Raw genomic sequence first — 16,677 nt, forward strand, 5'->3', positions numbered from 1 at the left:
GGTGCTTCAAGACAAGATCTAGTCCCTGCTCACGTTTGGTGAATGGAGGTAGGGACAGGGGCAAGACTAAAACCGAATGGTGGGCATTTGAGTGTATTATGGGAGCTTCGGGAAAAGAAAGGAAAGGAAAACGGGAGAAGGCTTAGCTGAGGAGACGACATTTAAGCCGGCCCGGACGTGGAGAAAGGGGCTTTAGTGTCGCCCTTCCCCCAGGTCGGCAGCTGGAGCTCAGCCCGGGCGGGCCCGCTCCTCTCCCGGCTCCGATCCCCTTTCAGCCCATTCATCCATGGCTGGGCCGGGGGTGGGCGGCCAGACAATCAGACACTGTTTTATCACCGGCATCGGCTCCAACCTCCAGCTTGGCGCCCGCAGCGCGCGTCCGTAAGGGGAATGAGTCTCCTGAGACTCCCGGGGAACTGAGGCGTCCGGCCTCTCGCGCCTGACCAGGCAGCCGGGCCGGAAGGCTCAGGGTCTGCGAGCCGGCGGGTGAGGCGCAGAAAGCGCTCCCTCGGGGCGGGACCAGCCTTCCCCGCAGCCCGAGCCGCCAGTGTTCCGGGAGCCGGACCCGCCAGGGACCGCGACCTGCGTACTACAACTCCCAGAAGGCTTCGCGACCAGGCCGCCTAGGACGCGTCTGCGGCGAATCGCGTCTCCAGACGGACGGCAGAGGGTGGCCTCCAGCCGAACCGCCTTCCAACCACCGAGAGGACGGGTAGTACGGCGCTGCCGGAACTTCCGGGAAGTGGGCCCGCAGGCCCGCCCCAGCTTCCGGGTTGGTCGCGCGCCTTCCTGTGGCTAAGATGGCGACCGAGCATCCCGAGCCTCCCAAAGGAGAATTGCAGCTGCCGCCACCGCCACCTCCAGGGCACTATGGCGCCTGGGCTGCCCAGGAGCTTCAGACCAAGTTGGCAGAGATCGGAGCTCCGATCCAGGGTGAGGAGCACGGGAGATCACGAGGGGGCTGCGTGGGCCTGCGGAGAAGCAGAGCCTGGTTACCTGGGAGACCCGGGGGCTGGGGGGCGGAGGCGGGCCGCTGGGGCCTGACCTGCCCCGGCCCGGCTTGCCCCCATTGATCCTGTGTTTTGCCCCGTAGGGAGTCGCGAGGAACTGGTGGAGCGGCTGCAGACCTACACACGCCAGGTGAGTGTTGGCGGGACGTCAGGATAGGCCAGGCTTCTCCAGGGGGCCTTTAAGACCTCTCACGACTCGGCCTTCATTCTTTATATACCTTGGCACAGCAAGCGGGGGCGTGCCCTTTTTTGCTTGTTCTTGCCTTTACGTGCTTTGTTGTAATCGCTTTCATCCTTATTGGTTCATCCGGTGCCCAGCTCGAGCTCTGGCAGATAGACACTGGGAAAATTTGGTTGAACGAATGGGCAAGAACGTCCTTTAGTGGAACAGCTCCTTTTGGACTGACTTGGAGTCCTCCTTTCTCTTTTGTAGACTGGCATCGTGCTGAATCGACCGGTTTTGAGAGGGGAAGATGGGGACAAGGCTGCTCCCCCTCCTATGTCAGCACAGGTAAGGAGGTTGTTCCACTTTATACGCTTCCTTCTGCCCAGGGTAGCTCCTCCTCGCACATGCAGTGTATTGGAGATGCAACTAGCAAATTGGGCAGGGAAATAGCACGATCACAGAACTGGGAGATTTTCACCTTTCTGATGGTGCGGATGCTTGCCTTCATCCCCCTCGTCTGCTCCTCCAAATTCTACCTGTCATTCAGGATTCAGCTTGAATACCTAGAGGCTTGACTTGATCCTCCCCCAGATGGAAGTAATCAGCCTATTCTTTGCCCTCCATGGGCACAGTTGCCATGTTATTCAGTGAGACATGGAGGACTAACTCCCTGATTTGGTTCTATACTCCCAGCATTTAGTAAGTCATTGGGTTTTGTATTGTTTTGGCATACTGCTTTCTACTTATTCAAGTTCTCTTAATTTCCGTGTCACTTCTGATCCAGGATTTGATTCTTTTTCTCTAAAGCAGTGGCTCTGACTTGGGATTCATTAATCTCCGTGTGTGGGATGAGGCATCCCTAGATGACCTTTAGAGGGGATCCCTGAGCCTCCTGAAATTGTATGCAAAATCTGTGTTCATGATATTTTTCTGGGGAGAGATTTGATAGTTTTCTTTAGTTCGTGCACCAAAGTTGACATTCTTTTCTCTTGACATTGCTATGGAGCATTCTCTCTTATGTAGCATGAACCATGTATTATTTGACTGAATTCCAGCATGTGGCCTAAAGTACATCGCCAGCAAATGTTTGCAGAATGATAGATAAGTGCTTCCCAGTTTATGGTCATATTTTCTCTACAGCTCTCTGGGATTCCCATGCCACCACCACCCATGGGACTCCCCCCTCTGCAACCTCCTCCACCACCCCCACCACCTCCACCAGGCCTTGGCCTTGGCTTTCCTATGGCCCACCCACCAAATTTGGGGCCCCCACCTCCTCTCCGTGTGGGTGAGCCTGTGGCACTGTCAGAGGAAGAGCGGCTGAAGTTGGCGCAGCAGCAGGCGGCATTGCTGATGCAGCAAGAGGAACGCGCCAAGCAGGTAGGGCAGGTGGACACCTGGGCCTGGGCCTCGTTAGGTCCCTGAAGGGGGAGTGCAGCCTAAGAGAGAGCTGGATCCTGGGGCCAAGGCTTCTGGAAGGTCTGGATCAAAGACTAGAACGTAAGCCGTAGGCTGGAAAAGGACCCCAGGAAGCAGAATTGTGGCAGATTGGCCTGTGGGGTATTGGTGCTGGTATGAGCTTGTTTTCTTTTTTAAGCAGGGAGATCATTCACTGAAGGAACATGAGCTCTTGGAGCAGCAGAAGCGGGTAATATCCCTCCCCCCAACCTTTGACCTCATGGTCCAATCCATTGGTTTTCACTTACAGTGCCTAGTGTCTGAAACCACATGCACCATTCGAGTTTTCCTTGGAGGCCACCTCTTTCCCAGCTAAGTTTCAGTATCTCCCAAAGAACTCCACTTTTCTTACAGTCCAGGGATTGGCAAACTACAACCTATGGCCTGTTTTTGTATGGTCTGTGAGCTAAAGATGGTTTTTAAAGGGTTGTAAGAAAACCCAAACCATGAATACATAACAGAATTCATACAACAGTTTGTAAAGCCTAAAATATTTACTGTTTGGCCCATTACAGAAAAAGTTTACTGACCCCTTCTACTATTACATAACATCATTTTAGGCATGTTGTAGAGGACTCTGGGCTAATTTAGTCATTTGTGTTGGATTCAGACAAAGTATAATAAATATAAGTTTGGGAGTATTACATAAGATGTTGGCCTGAGACGTGCATTGTATCAGTTGTTACCCAATGGATTACTTAGGAGTCTTAGAACATAAGCATTAAGGGCCGGCCCGTGGCTCACTCGGTAGAGTGCGGTGCTGATAACACCAAGGCCGTGGGTTCGGATCCTATATAGGGATGGCCGGTTTGCTCACTGGCTGAGCGTGGTGCTGACAGCACCAAGCCAAGGGTTGAGATCCCCTTACCGGTCATCTTTTTAAAAAAAAAAAAAAAGAACATAAGCATTAAAAGCAGCAGGTGTGGAAATGTGAAAGAAGTACTGTCTTTGCCCAGATAGTGCTAGATCTTGAAGGGTAGAGATAAGAATCAAAGTTCCTTTTAAACAACTTAATCTTTTGAGGAAGAAAATTCTCATTAAAAAACAGAAGGTAGTGTTTAGCTAAATATTAAATTATCTGATGGGAGCTAGAAGTTAGCAGGAGTGTCCTTAGTGTTATTTCTAGAGATTTTTCCAATGTGATGAGAGGCCTCCTCCACTTGGATCAGTAGCCTGGGGGTGTGGGGGTAGAGAGGATGTCAGCACTCCAGTGGTTCCTGATTGTTCTCCTCAGGCCTATTACCCAGCTGAAAGGATGTGTTTGCCAGGGGCTGCCTGCCAAACCCATTCTGAGCTGTGTCTCTGCTCCCATTTCCCTCCTGTAGGCAGCTGTGTTACTGGAGCAGGAACGGCAGCAGGAGATTGCCAAGATGGGTGCCCCAGTCCCCCGACCCCCACAAGACATGGGCCAAATTGGTGTTCGCACTCCTCTGGGTCCTCGAGGTAAGACCCTAGAATCGGAGGGAAGGGCATGGAAGGTGATTTAAAAGTTTTTAAAAAACTTTTGCATTGAAAAAGAACACATATGTACTAGTCAACTGCCAAAAAAGAAAAAAAAATGCACATATATTAAATGTGTAGTTCAACCAATTCTCACACACCAAACAAACCCATGAACCCAGCACCTGTACCAAGAACCAAAACATTACCAGCATCCCAAAAGCACCTCCAGGCTCCCTTCTAGTCACCCCTCCCTTGAAAGGTAACCATCACCTTGACTTTTAGCAAGGAAGGGAATTTTTATTTTATTTTTTTATTTTTTTTTTAATTTTTTTTTTTAAAAGATGACCGGTAAGGGGATCTCAACCCTTGGCTTGGTGTTGTCAGCACCACGCTCAGCCAGTGAGCAAACCGGCCATCCCTACATAGGATCCGAACCTGTGGCCTTGGTATTATCAGCACCGCACTCTACCGAGTGAGCCACAGGCCGGCCCTAAGGAAGGGAATTTTTATTTTATTATTATTATTTTTTTTTAATTTTTTTTTTTTAAAAGATGACCGGTAAGGGGATCTCAACCCTTGGCTTGGTGTTGTCAGCACCACGCTCAGCCAGTGAGCAAACCGGCCATCCCTACATAGGATCCGAACCTGTGGCCTTGGTGTTATCAGCACCGCACTCTACCGAGTGAGCCACAGGCCGGCCCTAAGGAAGGGAATTTTTAAAATGAGTGTTTTCTCTCTTCTGACATTAGATTTCTTTCTCCCTTGTCTCAGTGGCTGCTCCAGTAGGCCCCGTGGGCCCCACTCCCACTGTTTTGCCCATGGGGGCCCCTGTTCCCCGGCCTCGTGGGCCCCCACCGCCCCCTGGAGATGAGAACAGAGAGGTGAGACTGATGATTTCTTCCTAGGGACGGAGAGTGGTGGTTTAGAATGGGACTATTTCTGGATTTTTAGAAAAGGATTCTGTGAGAAGATGGGAGGGTACTTAAATTCTTGAGGGGGAAGAGGGAAGGTATACTCAGTTAAAATATATTTAGGGGAGGGCTGAAGGACCTGGGAGACGTCTCTGGGGCTGAGTTGTATGGTTGCCTCTGAGGGATGCTAAACCTCATGAATCTGGTTCATGGTGCTTACTCTCTGCTTCTTATGTCACCTGGCCAGCAGCCTTTCTAGTACCAGAGGTGGAAATTGGAGGGGAAAGGGCACTGTGATCCACCCCTCTGACTGGGTTGTCCCTGACAGATGGATGACCCCTCTGTGGGCCCCAAGATCCCCCAGGCCTTGGAAAAGATCCTACAGCTGAAGGAGAGCCGCCAGGAAGAGATGAACTCTCAACAGGGTGAGCGTTGATGTTTCCTGAAGCTGAGTCCTTATTCCTCTGTCCCTTCCCCGAGGAGGTTTAGAGAGAGACTGCCTCTTGGTACAGATGGGCTACTGTGAACAAGTGGCAGTGCAGTGGCCCTGTGAGGAGATTGTGACCACCACCTTCCTCCTTTACAGAGGAAGAGGAAATGGAAACAGACGCTCGCTCGTCCCTAGGCCAGTCAGCATCAGAGACTGAAGAGGACACATTGTCTATATCCAAGAAAGAGGTATGGGATGGAGCTGGTCTGGAAGGACTGTCAGGAGATAGGGTTTGGGTACTGAATTAGTCAGGGTTCTCCAGAGGGACAGAACCAATAGGATATGTCATAAATACATGAGAGAGGATTTATTAGGGGAATTAGCTCATGTGATTGTAAAAGAAGAGTCCCACGATAGGCCGTCTGCACACTGGACACCGGCAGTGTGGCTCAGTCCAAGTCCGAAGGCCTCAGAACCAGGGAGGCCAGTGGTGTCCTTGGTGTAAGTCCTGGAAGTCAAAAGCTGAAGGTCTTTAGCTCTGATGTCCACGAACGGGAGAGCAGAGCATATCCCAGTTCCAGTGGATAGAGAGAGAAATTTGTCTCTTTTTTCTGTTTTTGTTCTTTCTGGGACCCCAGCGGATTATGTGGTTCCCGCCCATATTGAGGGCTGATCTTTCCCACCCAGTCCACTCAAGCTCTTGTGCTAATCTCTTCTGGAAACACCCTCATGGACACACCTAAAAAGATAGCTTTCCCAGGTTTCTCAGTTAGGGTTAGGGTTAGGTTTCTCAGTATTCTTTGACCTAATGAAATTGACACCTAGAACTAACCATCACAGGTACTACAATAACACCAATTATAAGTGTTAACTAAGAAGTCACGGGTATTTTGTGCCAATTCCTATCCTAAGCATCTTACAGATATTTTTCATTTGATTGCCATAACTCTTTGAGTTTTGAGTACTATGCACACCTACATTTTGCAACTGAAGAAGCTGAGGTTCTGAGGGGTGCAGTACCTTACCCAAAGGCACACGGTTGGAGTCTGACTCCAGTGCCCCTCCACAGCTACTTCACGAGATTGCCGTCTTGGGAAGAGACTGAGCGTTGACATGTTGGGGAAACTAGGTGAGGAGGTTGGGGTTGGGCATGGTGTTGGATTCTCTGACTCCGTTGGTTTTCCTTGTCTTGACAGAAGAACCGGAAGCGTCGGAACCGAAAGAAGAAGAAAAAGCCCCAGAGGGTGCGGGGGGCGTCATCCGATAGCTCTGGAGAGCGAGAGAAAGACTCCACCCGCTCCCGTGGCTCTGAGTCCCCAGCTGCTGACGTTGAGATTGAGTATGTGACCGAAGAACCTGAAATTTATGAGCCCAACTTCATCTTCTTCAAGAGGATTTTTGAGGCATTTAAGGTACAAGGAGCAGTGCACTCTGAATGGCCAACGCTAAGCAGGGAAGGGGCAGGGACGGGGACAGGGCCGAGGCTGCATCTTCTCCACACCGGGTTCAGGAGCCGGGTGGGGCCCTGAGGGCTGGGTTTCCATGTTGCCTGCCTCCCCAGCTCACCGATGACGTGAAGAAGGAGAAGGAGAAGGAGCCAGAGAAACTTGACAAACTGGAGAACTCTACGGCCCCCAAGAAGAAGGGCTTTGAGGAAGAGCACAAGGACAGCGATGACGACAGCAGTGACGATGAACAGGTCAGGCCCAGCCCCTCCTGGTGGGGACGGGAGTTCTGGGCACCCCTGGCTGACGTGCAGCCTGCAAGGGTCCATAGTGAGCTTTTGCGGGGCTTTGGTGGCTTCAGTTCTGGGGTGGGCTGGACAGTGTGACTCACACCTAAGAGTCCTGCTCAGAAGAAGTGACCGTTCCAGGAAAAGAAGCCAGAAGCCCCCAAGCTGTCCAAGAAGAAGTTGCGTCGAATGAATCGCTTCACTGTGGCCGAACTCAAGCAGGTGAGACCTGAGGTGATCCAGCAGGCCCTGGAGCCTGGCTGGGAGTCCATGTGAGGAACTCCTGGAATCCCACAGGGGGGCTTTGCTTTGGGAGGTGCAAAGAAGGGCTTTGAAGGAGGCTTGGGTGAAGCAGGTGTGGGTCCTTGGAGAAAGAGAGAAGAACTTTAGACCTAAGAGATCGGGGCTTTCTAGAGACATGTTGCTATGTGTTTTCCAGCTGGTGGCTCGGCCTGACGTGGTGGAGATGCACGATGTGACGGCTCAGGACCCTAAGCTCCTGGTTCACCTGAAGGCCACTCGGAACTCCGTGCCTGTGCCGCGCCACTGGTGTTTTAAGCGCAAGTACCTGCAGGGCAAACGGGGCATTGAGAAGCCCCCCTTCGAGCTGCCAGACTTCATCAAACGCACAGGCATCCAGGAGATGCGGGAGGCCCTGCAGGAGAAGGTGAGGGCCTGGCTGGGGCTGGGACCTACGCTCGGGGGTCCACGTCCTTCACAGATGCCTGCTTCAAAATTGGACTCTGGGTCCCCAAACCCACCTCCTTGTTACTTGACTAGTTATTCTTTCTTCACTTTAGAAGTCAGCACTATGTAGGACACCTGTGGGGGGGGGGGAGCAGGAGGGGAAGGACGCAGGAAAGGCAGGCCTCGGGGCTGTGTTCCCAGCTTCTTCTCCTGCCCCATGCTGAGACTTCTATGTCTGAGCGGCACCGTTTTCCTGCTCCTCTCTTCCTCCCCTCTGCCTTCACTTTCCCAGCTCACCTGGAGACTCCTTCCCTGGTGTACTTTGTAGCTAGAGACTCATGGTGGTTGTGTAACTTTTTAAATTTAAAGGTTTTAATTAGATACTTTGAACAGTTAATACTTGCCTGTAGTGTAAAAATTCAGGAGGCACAAAAGAACACTGTGAACATCCTGCCTTCTGGTTGGCCTCTCCTCACCCAGTCCTCTACAGTGGAAGCTGAGGTCTGTCTCTTGATCAGTTGGTTTAAAAAATAGTTACCGACATAACATTGCTGAGGCCAATCTCACATAATAAGTCTATTTTGTTCAGCCTGGATTATGTAATTTTGAAGGCTTCAGCAGGAAGGATTTTGGTGACTTTCAGAGTGAGATAAATGAGGTTTTCCTTGATCTCTTTTGGGAGTTAGGAGCCGGACTCTACTGAGTCGAGCTTGGTGAATACCTGTTAAAGTACATCTTCTGCCACTCTTCACAGGAAGAACAGAAAACCATGAAGTCAAAGATGCGAGAGAAGGTTCGGCCCAAGATGGGCAAGATCGACATTGACTACCAGAAACTGCATGATGCCTTCTTCAAGTGGCAGACCAAGCCTAAGCTGACCATCCACGGGGACTTATACTACGAGGTTCGGGAGGAAGCCTGGGGGAGGCCCCTGGGCACTGGAGTCATGACTGTGTCACCGTTGGTTGGAAGGGCTTTTGAAGCTGGTACAGCAGCTTCTTAGCCTTAGAGTTGCCCATTAACTACCCTTGGAAGAGATGGAATTTGAACTTTAAAAATGAGATCCTTTATTAAAGGAGAGATGCAGACCGTGTCTTTGAAGTGATAATAGTTTGTGGTGGGTGGTTTAGGGACAGAGGGGCTAAGTAGGAGATGCTTTAGGAAACATTTAATATTGGGGTGGAAGAAAAGTTTTATTTTTTTCTGATCCTTGAAATATTAATTACCATGATATGGAATTTTTGAGATGGAAGGATCTTGGAGAGGAAGGATCCTGTCGAATGCCCTCATTTTACAGATGAGAAAGCAGGTCATGGAGTTGGCTGTGTTCTCACAGTGGGTTACTGACAGCACTGGAAGTCTGGCCTTCCCCCTCCTCCCTGGTCTTTATTCCTTCTGCTCTGGCCAGGGAGAGAAGTGATGAGAATCAGCAGGAGCCAGGCCGCCCTCAGTGGGATTGTGTATCTGATGTGGGTTAGGACTTCCCGTCTTTGTTCTCATGTCCTCATGCCACTGAGCATGTGTCTGGTGTCCACAACACAGCATGCTCTGACTTTTCCTCAGGGGAAGGAGTTTGAGACACGACTGAAGGAGAAGAAGCCAGGAGATCTGTCTGATGAGCTAAGGATTTCCTTGGGGATGCCAGTAGGACCAGTGAGTATCATTTAGCTAGCTGGGGAAGCAGAGAAACGGGTGGGGATTGGGGCAGAAGGGAGAGACAGGGATAGGGTTGGGCAGGTGGTATCCTTCTCTCTTTTTCCTGCAGAATGCCCACAAGGTCCCTCCCCCGTGGCTGATTGCCATGCAGCGATACGGACCACCCCCGTCATACCCCAACCTGAAAATCCCCGGGCTGAACTCGCCCATCCCTGAGGTGAGCGTTGTCCTTTCTTTCATTTTGGGCTGCTTCTGCTTTTTAACTGAATGGTAATTTTTTGTTTTCCTTCTCTAACTCTGCTGTGTGTCTCTTTTAAAAAAAAGAAAAAGTAATGGTTTTTGTTTTCAAAAAAACTGACAAGCTCATCATAAAATACTGTCAGAATTGACAAGTACAGAGATGAAGACAAATCACCCACCATTTCACCACTCAGAAAATAACCAAATTTAACATTTTTGGTAAATGTGTTTCCAGATATATCTCTGATATGTACATGGATGGACAGATAGAAATAATTTCTCTTAAGAATGGCATCAAGTTTATTCTTGTTTTAAAATAAAAAACATTAACGGGGCCGGCCCGGTGGCGCACTGGATGGTGCGCCGCTTGGGAAGCGCGGCGGCGCTCCCGTCCGAGGGTTCGGATCCCACATACAGACCGGCTCCCGCTCACTGGCTGAGCGAGGCACGGGAGCAGCACCGAGGCTTGCGATCCCGTTGCCGGTCCCCGGTCCGGTGCGGGGGCAACACTGAGGGTTGCGATCCGTTGCCGGACACGGAAAAAAGACAAAAGACAAAAAAAAAAAAAATTAAATTAAAAAAAAATAAATAAATAAATAAATAAAAAACATTAAGTTAAAAAAATGAACAGACAATAAAGTCATTATAGTGAAGAAGTGGTGTTGTTAAACTTCAGATAAAAATTTCTACCCCTTAAGAGATTTGCATTCTAAACAAGCCAGCTTTCCAAAGTTAGGAAAAATCAGTGAGAAGTTGGAATCTTTTAAAGTACGTGTTTCATTTTCAGATAGTATAGACTCTACCATGGAGGATGAGGTTATTAGCACACTTTCTGCCCTTGGCTCCCCATCCTGTTGCCCCAGATTTTTGTTGCTTATTAATTTTGCTTCCTCATGCTTTATAACATTTAATTCTCTTCTGTAATCATGATTTCCAGAGTTCCCAAGTGTTAGTTCTGTACTTTGGAGCGTGACTTTTCTCTAGGCTTCAGTGTTTCTTTTGCAGCTTAGGAGTGGAACTGATTCACGCTCCCTCTCTTGCAGAGCTGTTCCTTTGGGTACCATGCTGGTGGCTGGGGCAAACCGCCAGTAGATGAGACTGGAAAACCTCTCTACGGGGATGTGTTTGGAACCAATGCTGCTGAATTTCAGGTATGGGACATGGACTGGCGAGCTTGGTTTTACTTAACGTCATAAAGGTTAGAGATAGTTGGTTTACAGCTTCGTTATCTGGGAGCCGGGTGTTCTGAAATTTCAAAGTCTGAAAAAGGATGTACATTTCCTGAGATGTAATGTAAGCTCCTCACTGGAATATGAGCTGTACAAAAGTGGGGGTTATTGTCTGTTTATTCTTTTGTCCCTTCAGCTTACAGCAGCTTGGCACATAATAGGTACTTAGTTAACATTTGTTGAATAAATAAGTGATCTCTTTCAGACCAAGACTGAGGAAGAAGAGATTGACCGGACCCCTTGGGGGGAACTGGAGCCATCTGATGAAGAGTCTTCAGAAGAAGAGGAAGAGGAGGAGAGCGATGAAGACAAACCCGATGAAACAGGCTTTATCACCCCTGCAGACAGGTGGGAGAGACAGAGCCCGCCACGCTAAAGTGGCCTATCTCTCTGAGGGCCTTCTCTTTACTCCAGAGCCTGTTCCTCTCTTCACAGTGGACTCATCACTCCTGGAGGGTTCTCATCGGTGCCGGCTGGAATGGAGACCCCTGAACTCATTGAGCTGAGGAAGAAGAAGATTGAGGAGGCGATGGATGGGTGAGGCAACCAGGCAGGCCCCAGATTTGTATTTTCCTGTGGCCGCTAGGCTGCTGGCTGACTTTTGTCCCCCACCCCCTTTAACAACTGTTGAACACCAACTCTGTGCCAGACGCCACTCTAGGCAGTGGGAAGTCAGGGGGAAAAGGACAGTTGAGGTAGACAGGTAACCAGAGAACAATATAATTTCAGAGGTGGGTAAGGACTGGGAAGCAGAAGAAACTGGGTAATGGGATATAGAAGGATATGGTGATGAAGAGGCCTTGGAGAACTGAGACCTGAGTGGTAGGAGAGAGCCAGCCCCTGGATGATCTGGGGGCGGAAGGGACAGTAAGTCTAAGCAAGTGAAAGGCCCTGAGACAGGCACGGCTTCGCATAGTCATGTATTTTGAAGCACTAGTTTTGGGTACATAAGGTGTTGGCTCATTGTCTTCTTTGTAAATTGACCCTTTTATTATGAAATGAACTTCTCTTTATCTGTTCTGATTTTTGTTCTCTTTTCCTATTTTACTACTTTCTTTTGGATTAATTGAATGTTTTTTATGATTCCATTTTACCTCTTTTGTTGGCTTATTAACTGTAAATCTGTTTTGTTATTTTAGTGATTGCTTTAGGGTTTATAGTATCCATTTTTATCATGATCTACCTTAAAGCAATATTACACTACTTGCAGGTAGTTTTAAGAGCCTGACAACAGTATGCCTCATTTCCCCCCTCCTGACCTTTGCACTATTATTGTCATATATCTTACTTTTACGTAAGTTATAAATCCTACTGTACAAGGTTATTATATTTTTTTAAATGGTCAATTATCTTTTAGAGGGATTTAAATAAGAATCATGTAGGATACTCGTGTAGTTACCATTTTCACTGCTTTCATGTGTTTGGCTATGTCCAAGTTTCTATCTGGTATCATTTTCTTTTCTTTTTTTTGTTTTTGGTGCCTGGCTGATCCAGGGATCTGAACCCATGTCCTTGGTGTTATAAGGCTGCGCTGTAGCCAGCCTCTGAGCTAACTGGCCAGTCCTGGTATCATTTTCTTTCTGCCTGAGGGCTTCCTTTAACATTTCTTGTGTGGGTGTGTGGTCATGAATTCTCTCAGCTTTTGCAGTCTCAAAACTTTCTTCATTTGACCTTTGTTTTTGAAACATTGTTGCTTGGTATAGGATTTTAAGTTGACTGATTTTTTTTTTTTCCTTTTACTACTTTTTTTTTTTTTTTTTTTTGGGTGACCTGTAAGGGGATCACAACCCTTGGCGTGGTGTGGCCCGCACTGCGCTCAGCCAGTGAGCGCACCGGCCATTCCCATACAGGATCTGAACCCGCGGCGGGAGCGCCGCTGCACTCCCAGCGCTGCACTCTCCCGAGTGCGCCACGGGCTTGGCCCCCTTTTACCACTTTTAAGATGTTGCTCCAGTATCTTCATTCTTGTATAGTTTCTGATGAGAAATCCTTGTCTTTGTTCCTTTGTACATCACGTGTCATTTTTCTCCAGCTGCTTTTAAGATTTTCTCTTTATTGTTGGTTCTGAACAATTTGCTCATGATATGTGTTGGTGTAGTTTTCTTCATATTTCTTTGCTTGGGGTTTGTTGAACATCTTGGATCTGTGGGTTTATAATTTTTATTGATTTTGGAAAAATTTTGGCCATTTCTGAAAATATTTTTTTCTGTTCCCTTCTCTTTCTTCTCTCCTTTGGGAACTCCAATTATACAAGTGTTAGGTCTCTAGAAGTTGTCCCACTGCTCATTGAAGTTGTGTTCATTTTTTAAGAAATTTCTCTATTTCATTTTAGGTTTTTCTTGCTACGTCTTCAGGTTTGCTAATATTTTCTTCTGCAGTTTCTACTCTAACATGAATCCATCCAGTGTGGTTTTCTTCTCTAGAAGTTTGATTTGGGTCTTCTTTTTATATATTCTTTTTCTCTTATTTCACTTTTTGAACATATAGAATGCAGTTATAGTAACATTTTAATGTATTTGCCTGCTAATTCTAACATCTGTGCCAATTCTGGGTTAATTTCAATTGATTGATTATTCTCCTCATTATGGGTTGTATTTTCCTGCTTGTCTGCATGCCTGGTAATTTTTGATTGGATGCTAGACTTTATGAAATTTACCTCATTGGGTTCAGGATATTTTTTGTATTCCTATACATCTTTAGCTTTATTCAAGGATAGTTACTTAGAAACAGTTTGATCCTTTCAGGTCTTACTTTTTGGATTAACTGGGCAGGACTTAGGCAGTGCTTAGTCCTCCCCACTAGGAGGCATGAGACTCATTTGTATACTCGAATCAAAGCCCTATGAACTAGAGGTTTTTCAGTCCGGGCAGAAACAGCACTATTCCCAGTCCTGAGTGAGCAGCAGGCACTAATGTTACTGCAGTCATTTTGGTGTTTCTTTCCTTGGCCTTGGCAATTCCCTCACAGGCATGTGCTACTCAGTACTCAGTTGAATACCTGAAGAGGAAGGACCCTCTGTTGGTCTCTTGAGTTCTCTCTCTCTGCTGCTTTCGCTTCTTCAGGACTCTGTTCTGCAAACTCAAGCAGCTTTGGTCTCCCTGGACTTTCAGCTTCATCATCTCAACTCTTGGAGTCCTGAGAGCTCTGGGCTCTCCATGAGTCTCCCCTTCTTGTTCTGTGGCGTGGAAATGGAAATTACAGGGGCAATTGAAGGGCTCTCCTCATTTGTTTCCTGGTTTGCAGGAATCACTGTCTTCATTGCCCCGTGTCTCGCGTCTTGAAAAACCACTGTTCAATATATTTTGCCCATTTTTCTGGTTGTTGCAGGAAGGAGGGTAAATCTGGCCCTTGTTACTCCTTCTTGTCAGGAAGCAGAAGCCTCAAGCTTTGCATGCTCAACAAAGTAGGGTACCATGGACAGAGGACATTGAGGAGGGATTGGGTAAGGGACCAGGCTGTGAACCCTTTAGGCCATGGTAAAGAGTTTAGATTTTATTCACATGATGATCAGAAGTCTTGGAGGGTTTTGAGCAAAGGAGCAACAGGATCTGAATTCTGTTTTAAGGCATTCACTCTGGCTGCTGTGTGGAGAACAGATTGTCACCTCTTCCACTGGGAGAGGTGGAGATGATGACATGGTCTGGGGTGAAAGTGGTAGGTTTTCTGTGTTCTAAATGTAATCCTTGAAATAGATGGCAAAACTGGCTGTGGATGGCTCTTGTACCATTGGAAGGGCTGGAAATGTGAGTTGTGTACGTTAGTTTTCTGTGTTCTAAATGTAATCCTTGAAATAGATGGCAAACTGGCTGTGGATGGCTCTTGTACCATTGGAAGGGCTGGAAATGTGAGTTGTGTACGTTAGAACTCCAGGCACAGCTTTGATCAGGAACTGTTGTAGTCTATTCTCTCTTGCAAGCTTCCCTGTACCAAAGTTCTCTTGGAAACTTTCAGCTTCTCTCACCTTTAGCCCTTTACATGTGGGAGTCCCGATCTCTGATCCCCTAACTTGGTTAAGGGGGCTGCTTAGGTCGGTCTCTGTGCCCCTTCCAGGCTGTATCCCCTGGAATCAGCACTGTGCCCCTCTCCCCCATCCAGTTCTTCTCTCATGGGCCTCCACAAACTGCAGAGGCTGCGTCCCTTGGTATCTTGAGATCTCTCCAAGAGCTGAGTAGAGGTGCCACCTGTGATTCTTTTGCTTCCTGTTTGGAGACCTTTCGTCCCTTCCTTTTTGGGATTGATTCCATTGTCCTTTGCAGAAGTGAGACACCACAGCTGTTCACTGTGTTGCCAGAGAAGAGAACGGCCACCGTTGGGGGAGCCATGATGGGATCAACCCACATTTATGACATGTCCACGGTGAGCACTCGAAGGACACTGCTTTTGGGGACTGGGAAAGGGCATAGAAGGTAGGGCTTCTGAGATTCTTTGGAGATGACAAGCCCTGATCTCCTTTCCAGGTTATGAGCCGGAAGGGTCCGGCTCCCGAGCTACAAGGCGTGGAAGTGGCCCTGGCACCTGAAGAATTGGAGCTGGATCCCATGGCTATGACCCAGAAGTATGAGGAGCATGTGCGGGAGCAGCAGGCACAAGTGGAGAAGGAAGACTTTAGTGACATGGTGGCTGAACATGCTGCCAAGCAGAAGGTAGGAGCTTACAAGGAGACTGGGCTGGGTGAGAGCCAGGGACCGGGGTCTGCCTTTTTCAGTGGAGTGGTGCCCTCTAGTGGTGAGAGTGAGGGTGGACTCAGTGCCTTCCGCTCTGGGCTCCTTAGACTTGTAAACCTTAGAAATCCTCCAGTGGGCTGCCCTCTTTAAGGATGCTGAAACTGAGTTATAGGGAGGGAAGGAAACTCATCCAAGTCTGAGAGGGAGGTGGGGACAGAATTCGGATTCAGTGCAATTTCCACAGATTTCTGTGTCTCTGTCAGGCTGCCCACCTGTATTTGGGGGGCTAGGGGGTTGTTTAACCTGTTGTAACTTGTTTCTTTTTCTCCCCTATAGCAAAAGAAACGGAAAGCTCAGCCCCAGGACAGCCGTGGGGGCAGCAAGAAATACAAGGAGTTCAAATTTTAGTTCCCCCTCACATACCCAGACCTCCTTTAGGTCCTTTGTCTGGATGTGTGCGCTTCACACATGGGTCCCCAAAGCCACCTCTCCTGAATTTCCCAAGGGCTTGTCATTTCATGTTATTTTAGACCTGTTTTGTAAATAAAGCTGTTTCCCAAGGAAAGAGATGAATATGGAAACACTCCTGAGCCTCTCTCATCTCCCTTTAGCCCCTTCTGCAAAAGGACTAAAATAGCCTCTTCCTGCAATCACTGGGCTATCCCAATGATCACAGGCATGTACCTGGCTCAGATGTTGCAGCTGAGACTAGTGGTAAAGCCAAAGCCATGCCGAAATTATGTTTTATCACTGTACCCTTTTTGTAGGAAGCCTCTGGGGGAAGTGCCTTTAGGTCTGGTTTGACCTTACTACCGTGTCCTTGGGGAGTAAAAATAGCCAGCTTAGTGTCCTGGCTGGGCTGGGGAAGTAACAGTGGGCTTGGGAAGTAGGCCAGGTCAGGCCTTCCTAATTGACCTTGTGGCTGCAAGTCCAAATGAGAAACTTGTGAGAGAACGCAGCTCAAAGTCTAAATTGTCCCAAGTCGATGTGAGACCCTGGGTTCAAGCAACACCAGTCACCAGGATTTGGGTGTGTGGAGGGTGGGGAGACT

The 16,677-nt window shown here is 48.4% G+C and overlaps 1 protein-coding gene across 1 annotated transcript; it reads left to right on the top strand.

The window, feature by feature from the left end:
* The first annotated feature begins 766 nt into the window (after positions 1-766).
* Positions 767-16,203, top strand: SF3B2 (splicing factor 3b, subunit 2, 145kDa). Its single transcript, XM_008592636.1, has 22 exons — positions 767-933; positions 1,094-1,140; positions 1,444-1,521; positions 2,317-2,556; positions 2,774-2,824; positions 3,960-4,077; positions 4,849-4,958; positions 5,317-5,413; positions 5,575-5,666; positions 6,615-6,830; positions 6,980-7,117; positions 7,292-7,372; positions 7,590-7,817; positions 8,592-8,741; positions 9,401-9,490; positions 9,603-9,710; positions 10,777-10,884; positions 11,168-11,310; positions 11,398-11,499; positions 15,219-15,318; positions 15,420-15,605; positions 15,963-16,203. Exons 1-22 carry the CDS (start codon positions 801-803, stop codon positions 16,032-16,034), a joined length of 2,688 nt encoding a protein of 895 aa, XP_008590858.1. The 5' UTR covers positions 767-800; the 3' UTR covers positions 16,035-16,203.
* The last annotated feature ends 474 nt before the right edge of the window (positions 16,204-16,677 follow it).

The sequence above is a fragment of the Galeopterus variegatus genome, unplaced genomic scaffold, assembly GCF_000696425.1.
Source record: "Galeopterus variegatus unplaced genomic scaffold, G_variegatus-3.0.2 Scaffold8123, whole genome shotgun sequence".
NCBI lineage: Eukaryota > Metazoa > Chordata > Mammalia > Dermoptera > Cynocephalidae > Galeopterus > Galeopterus variegatus.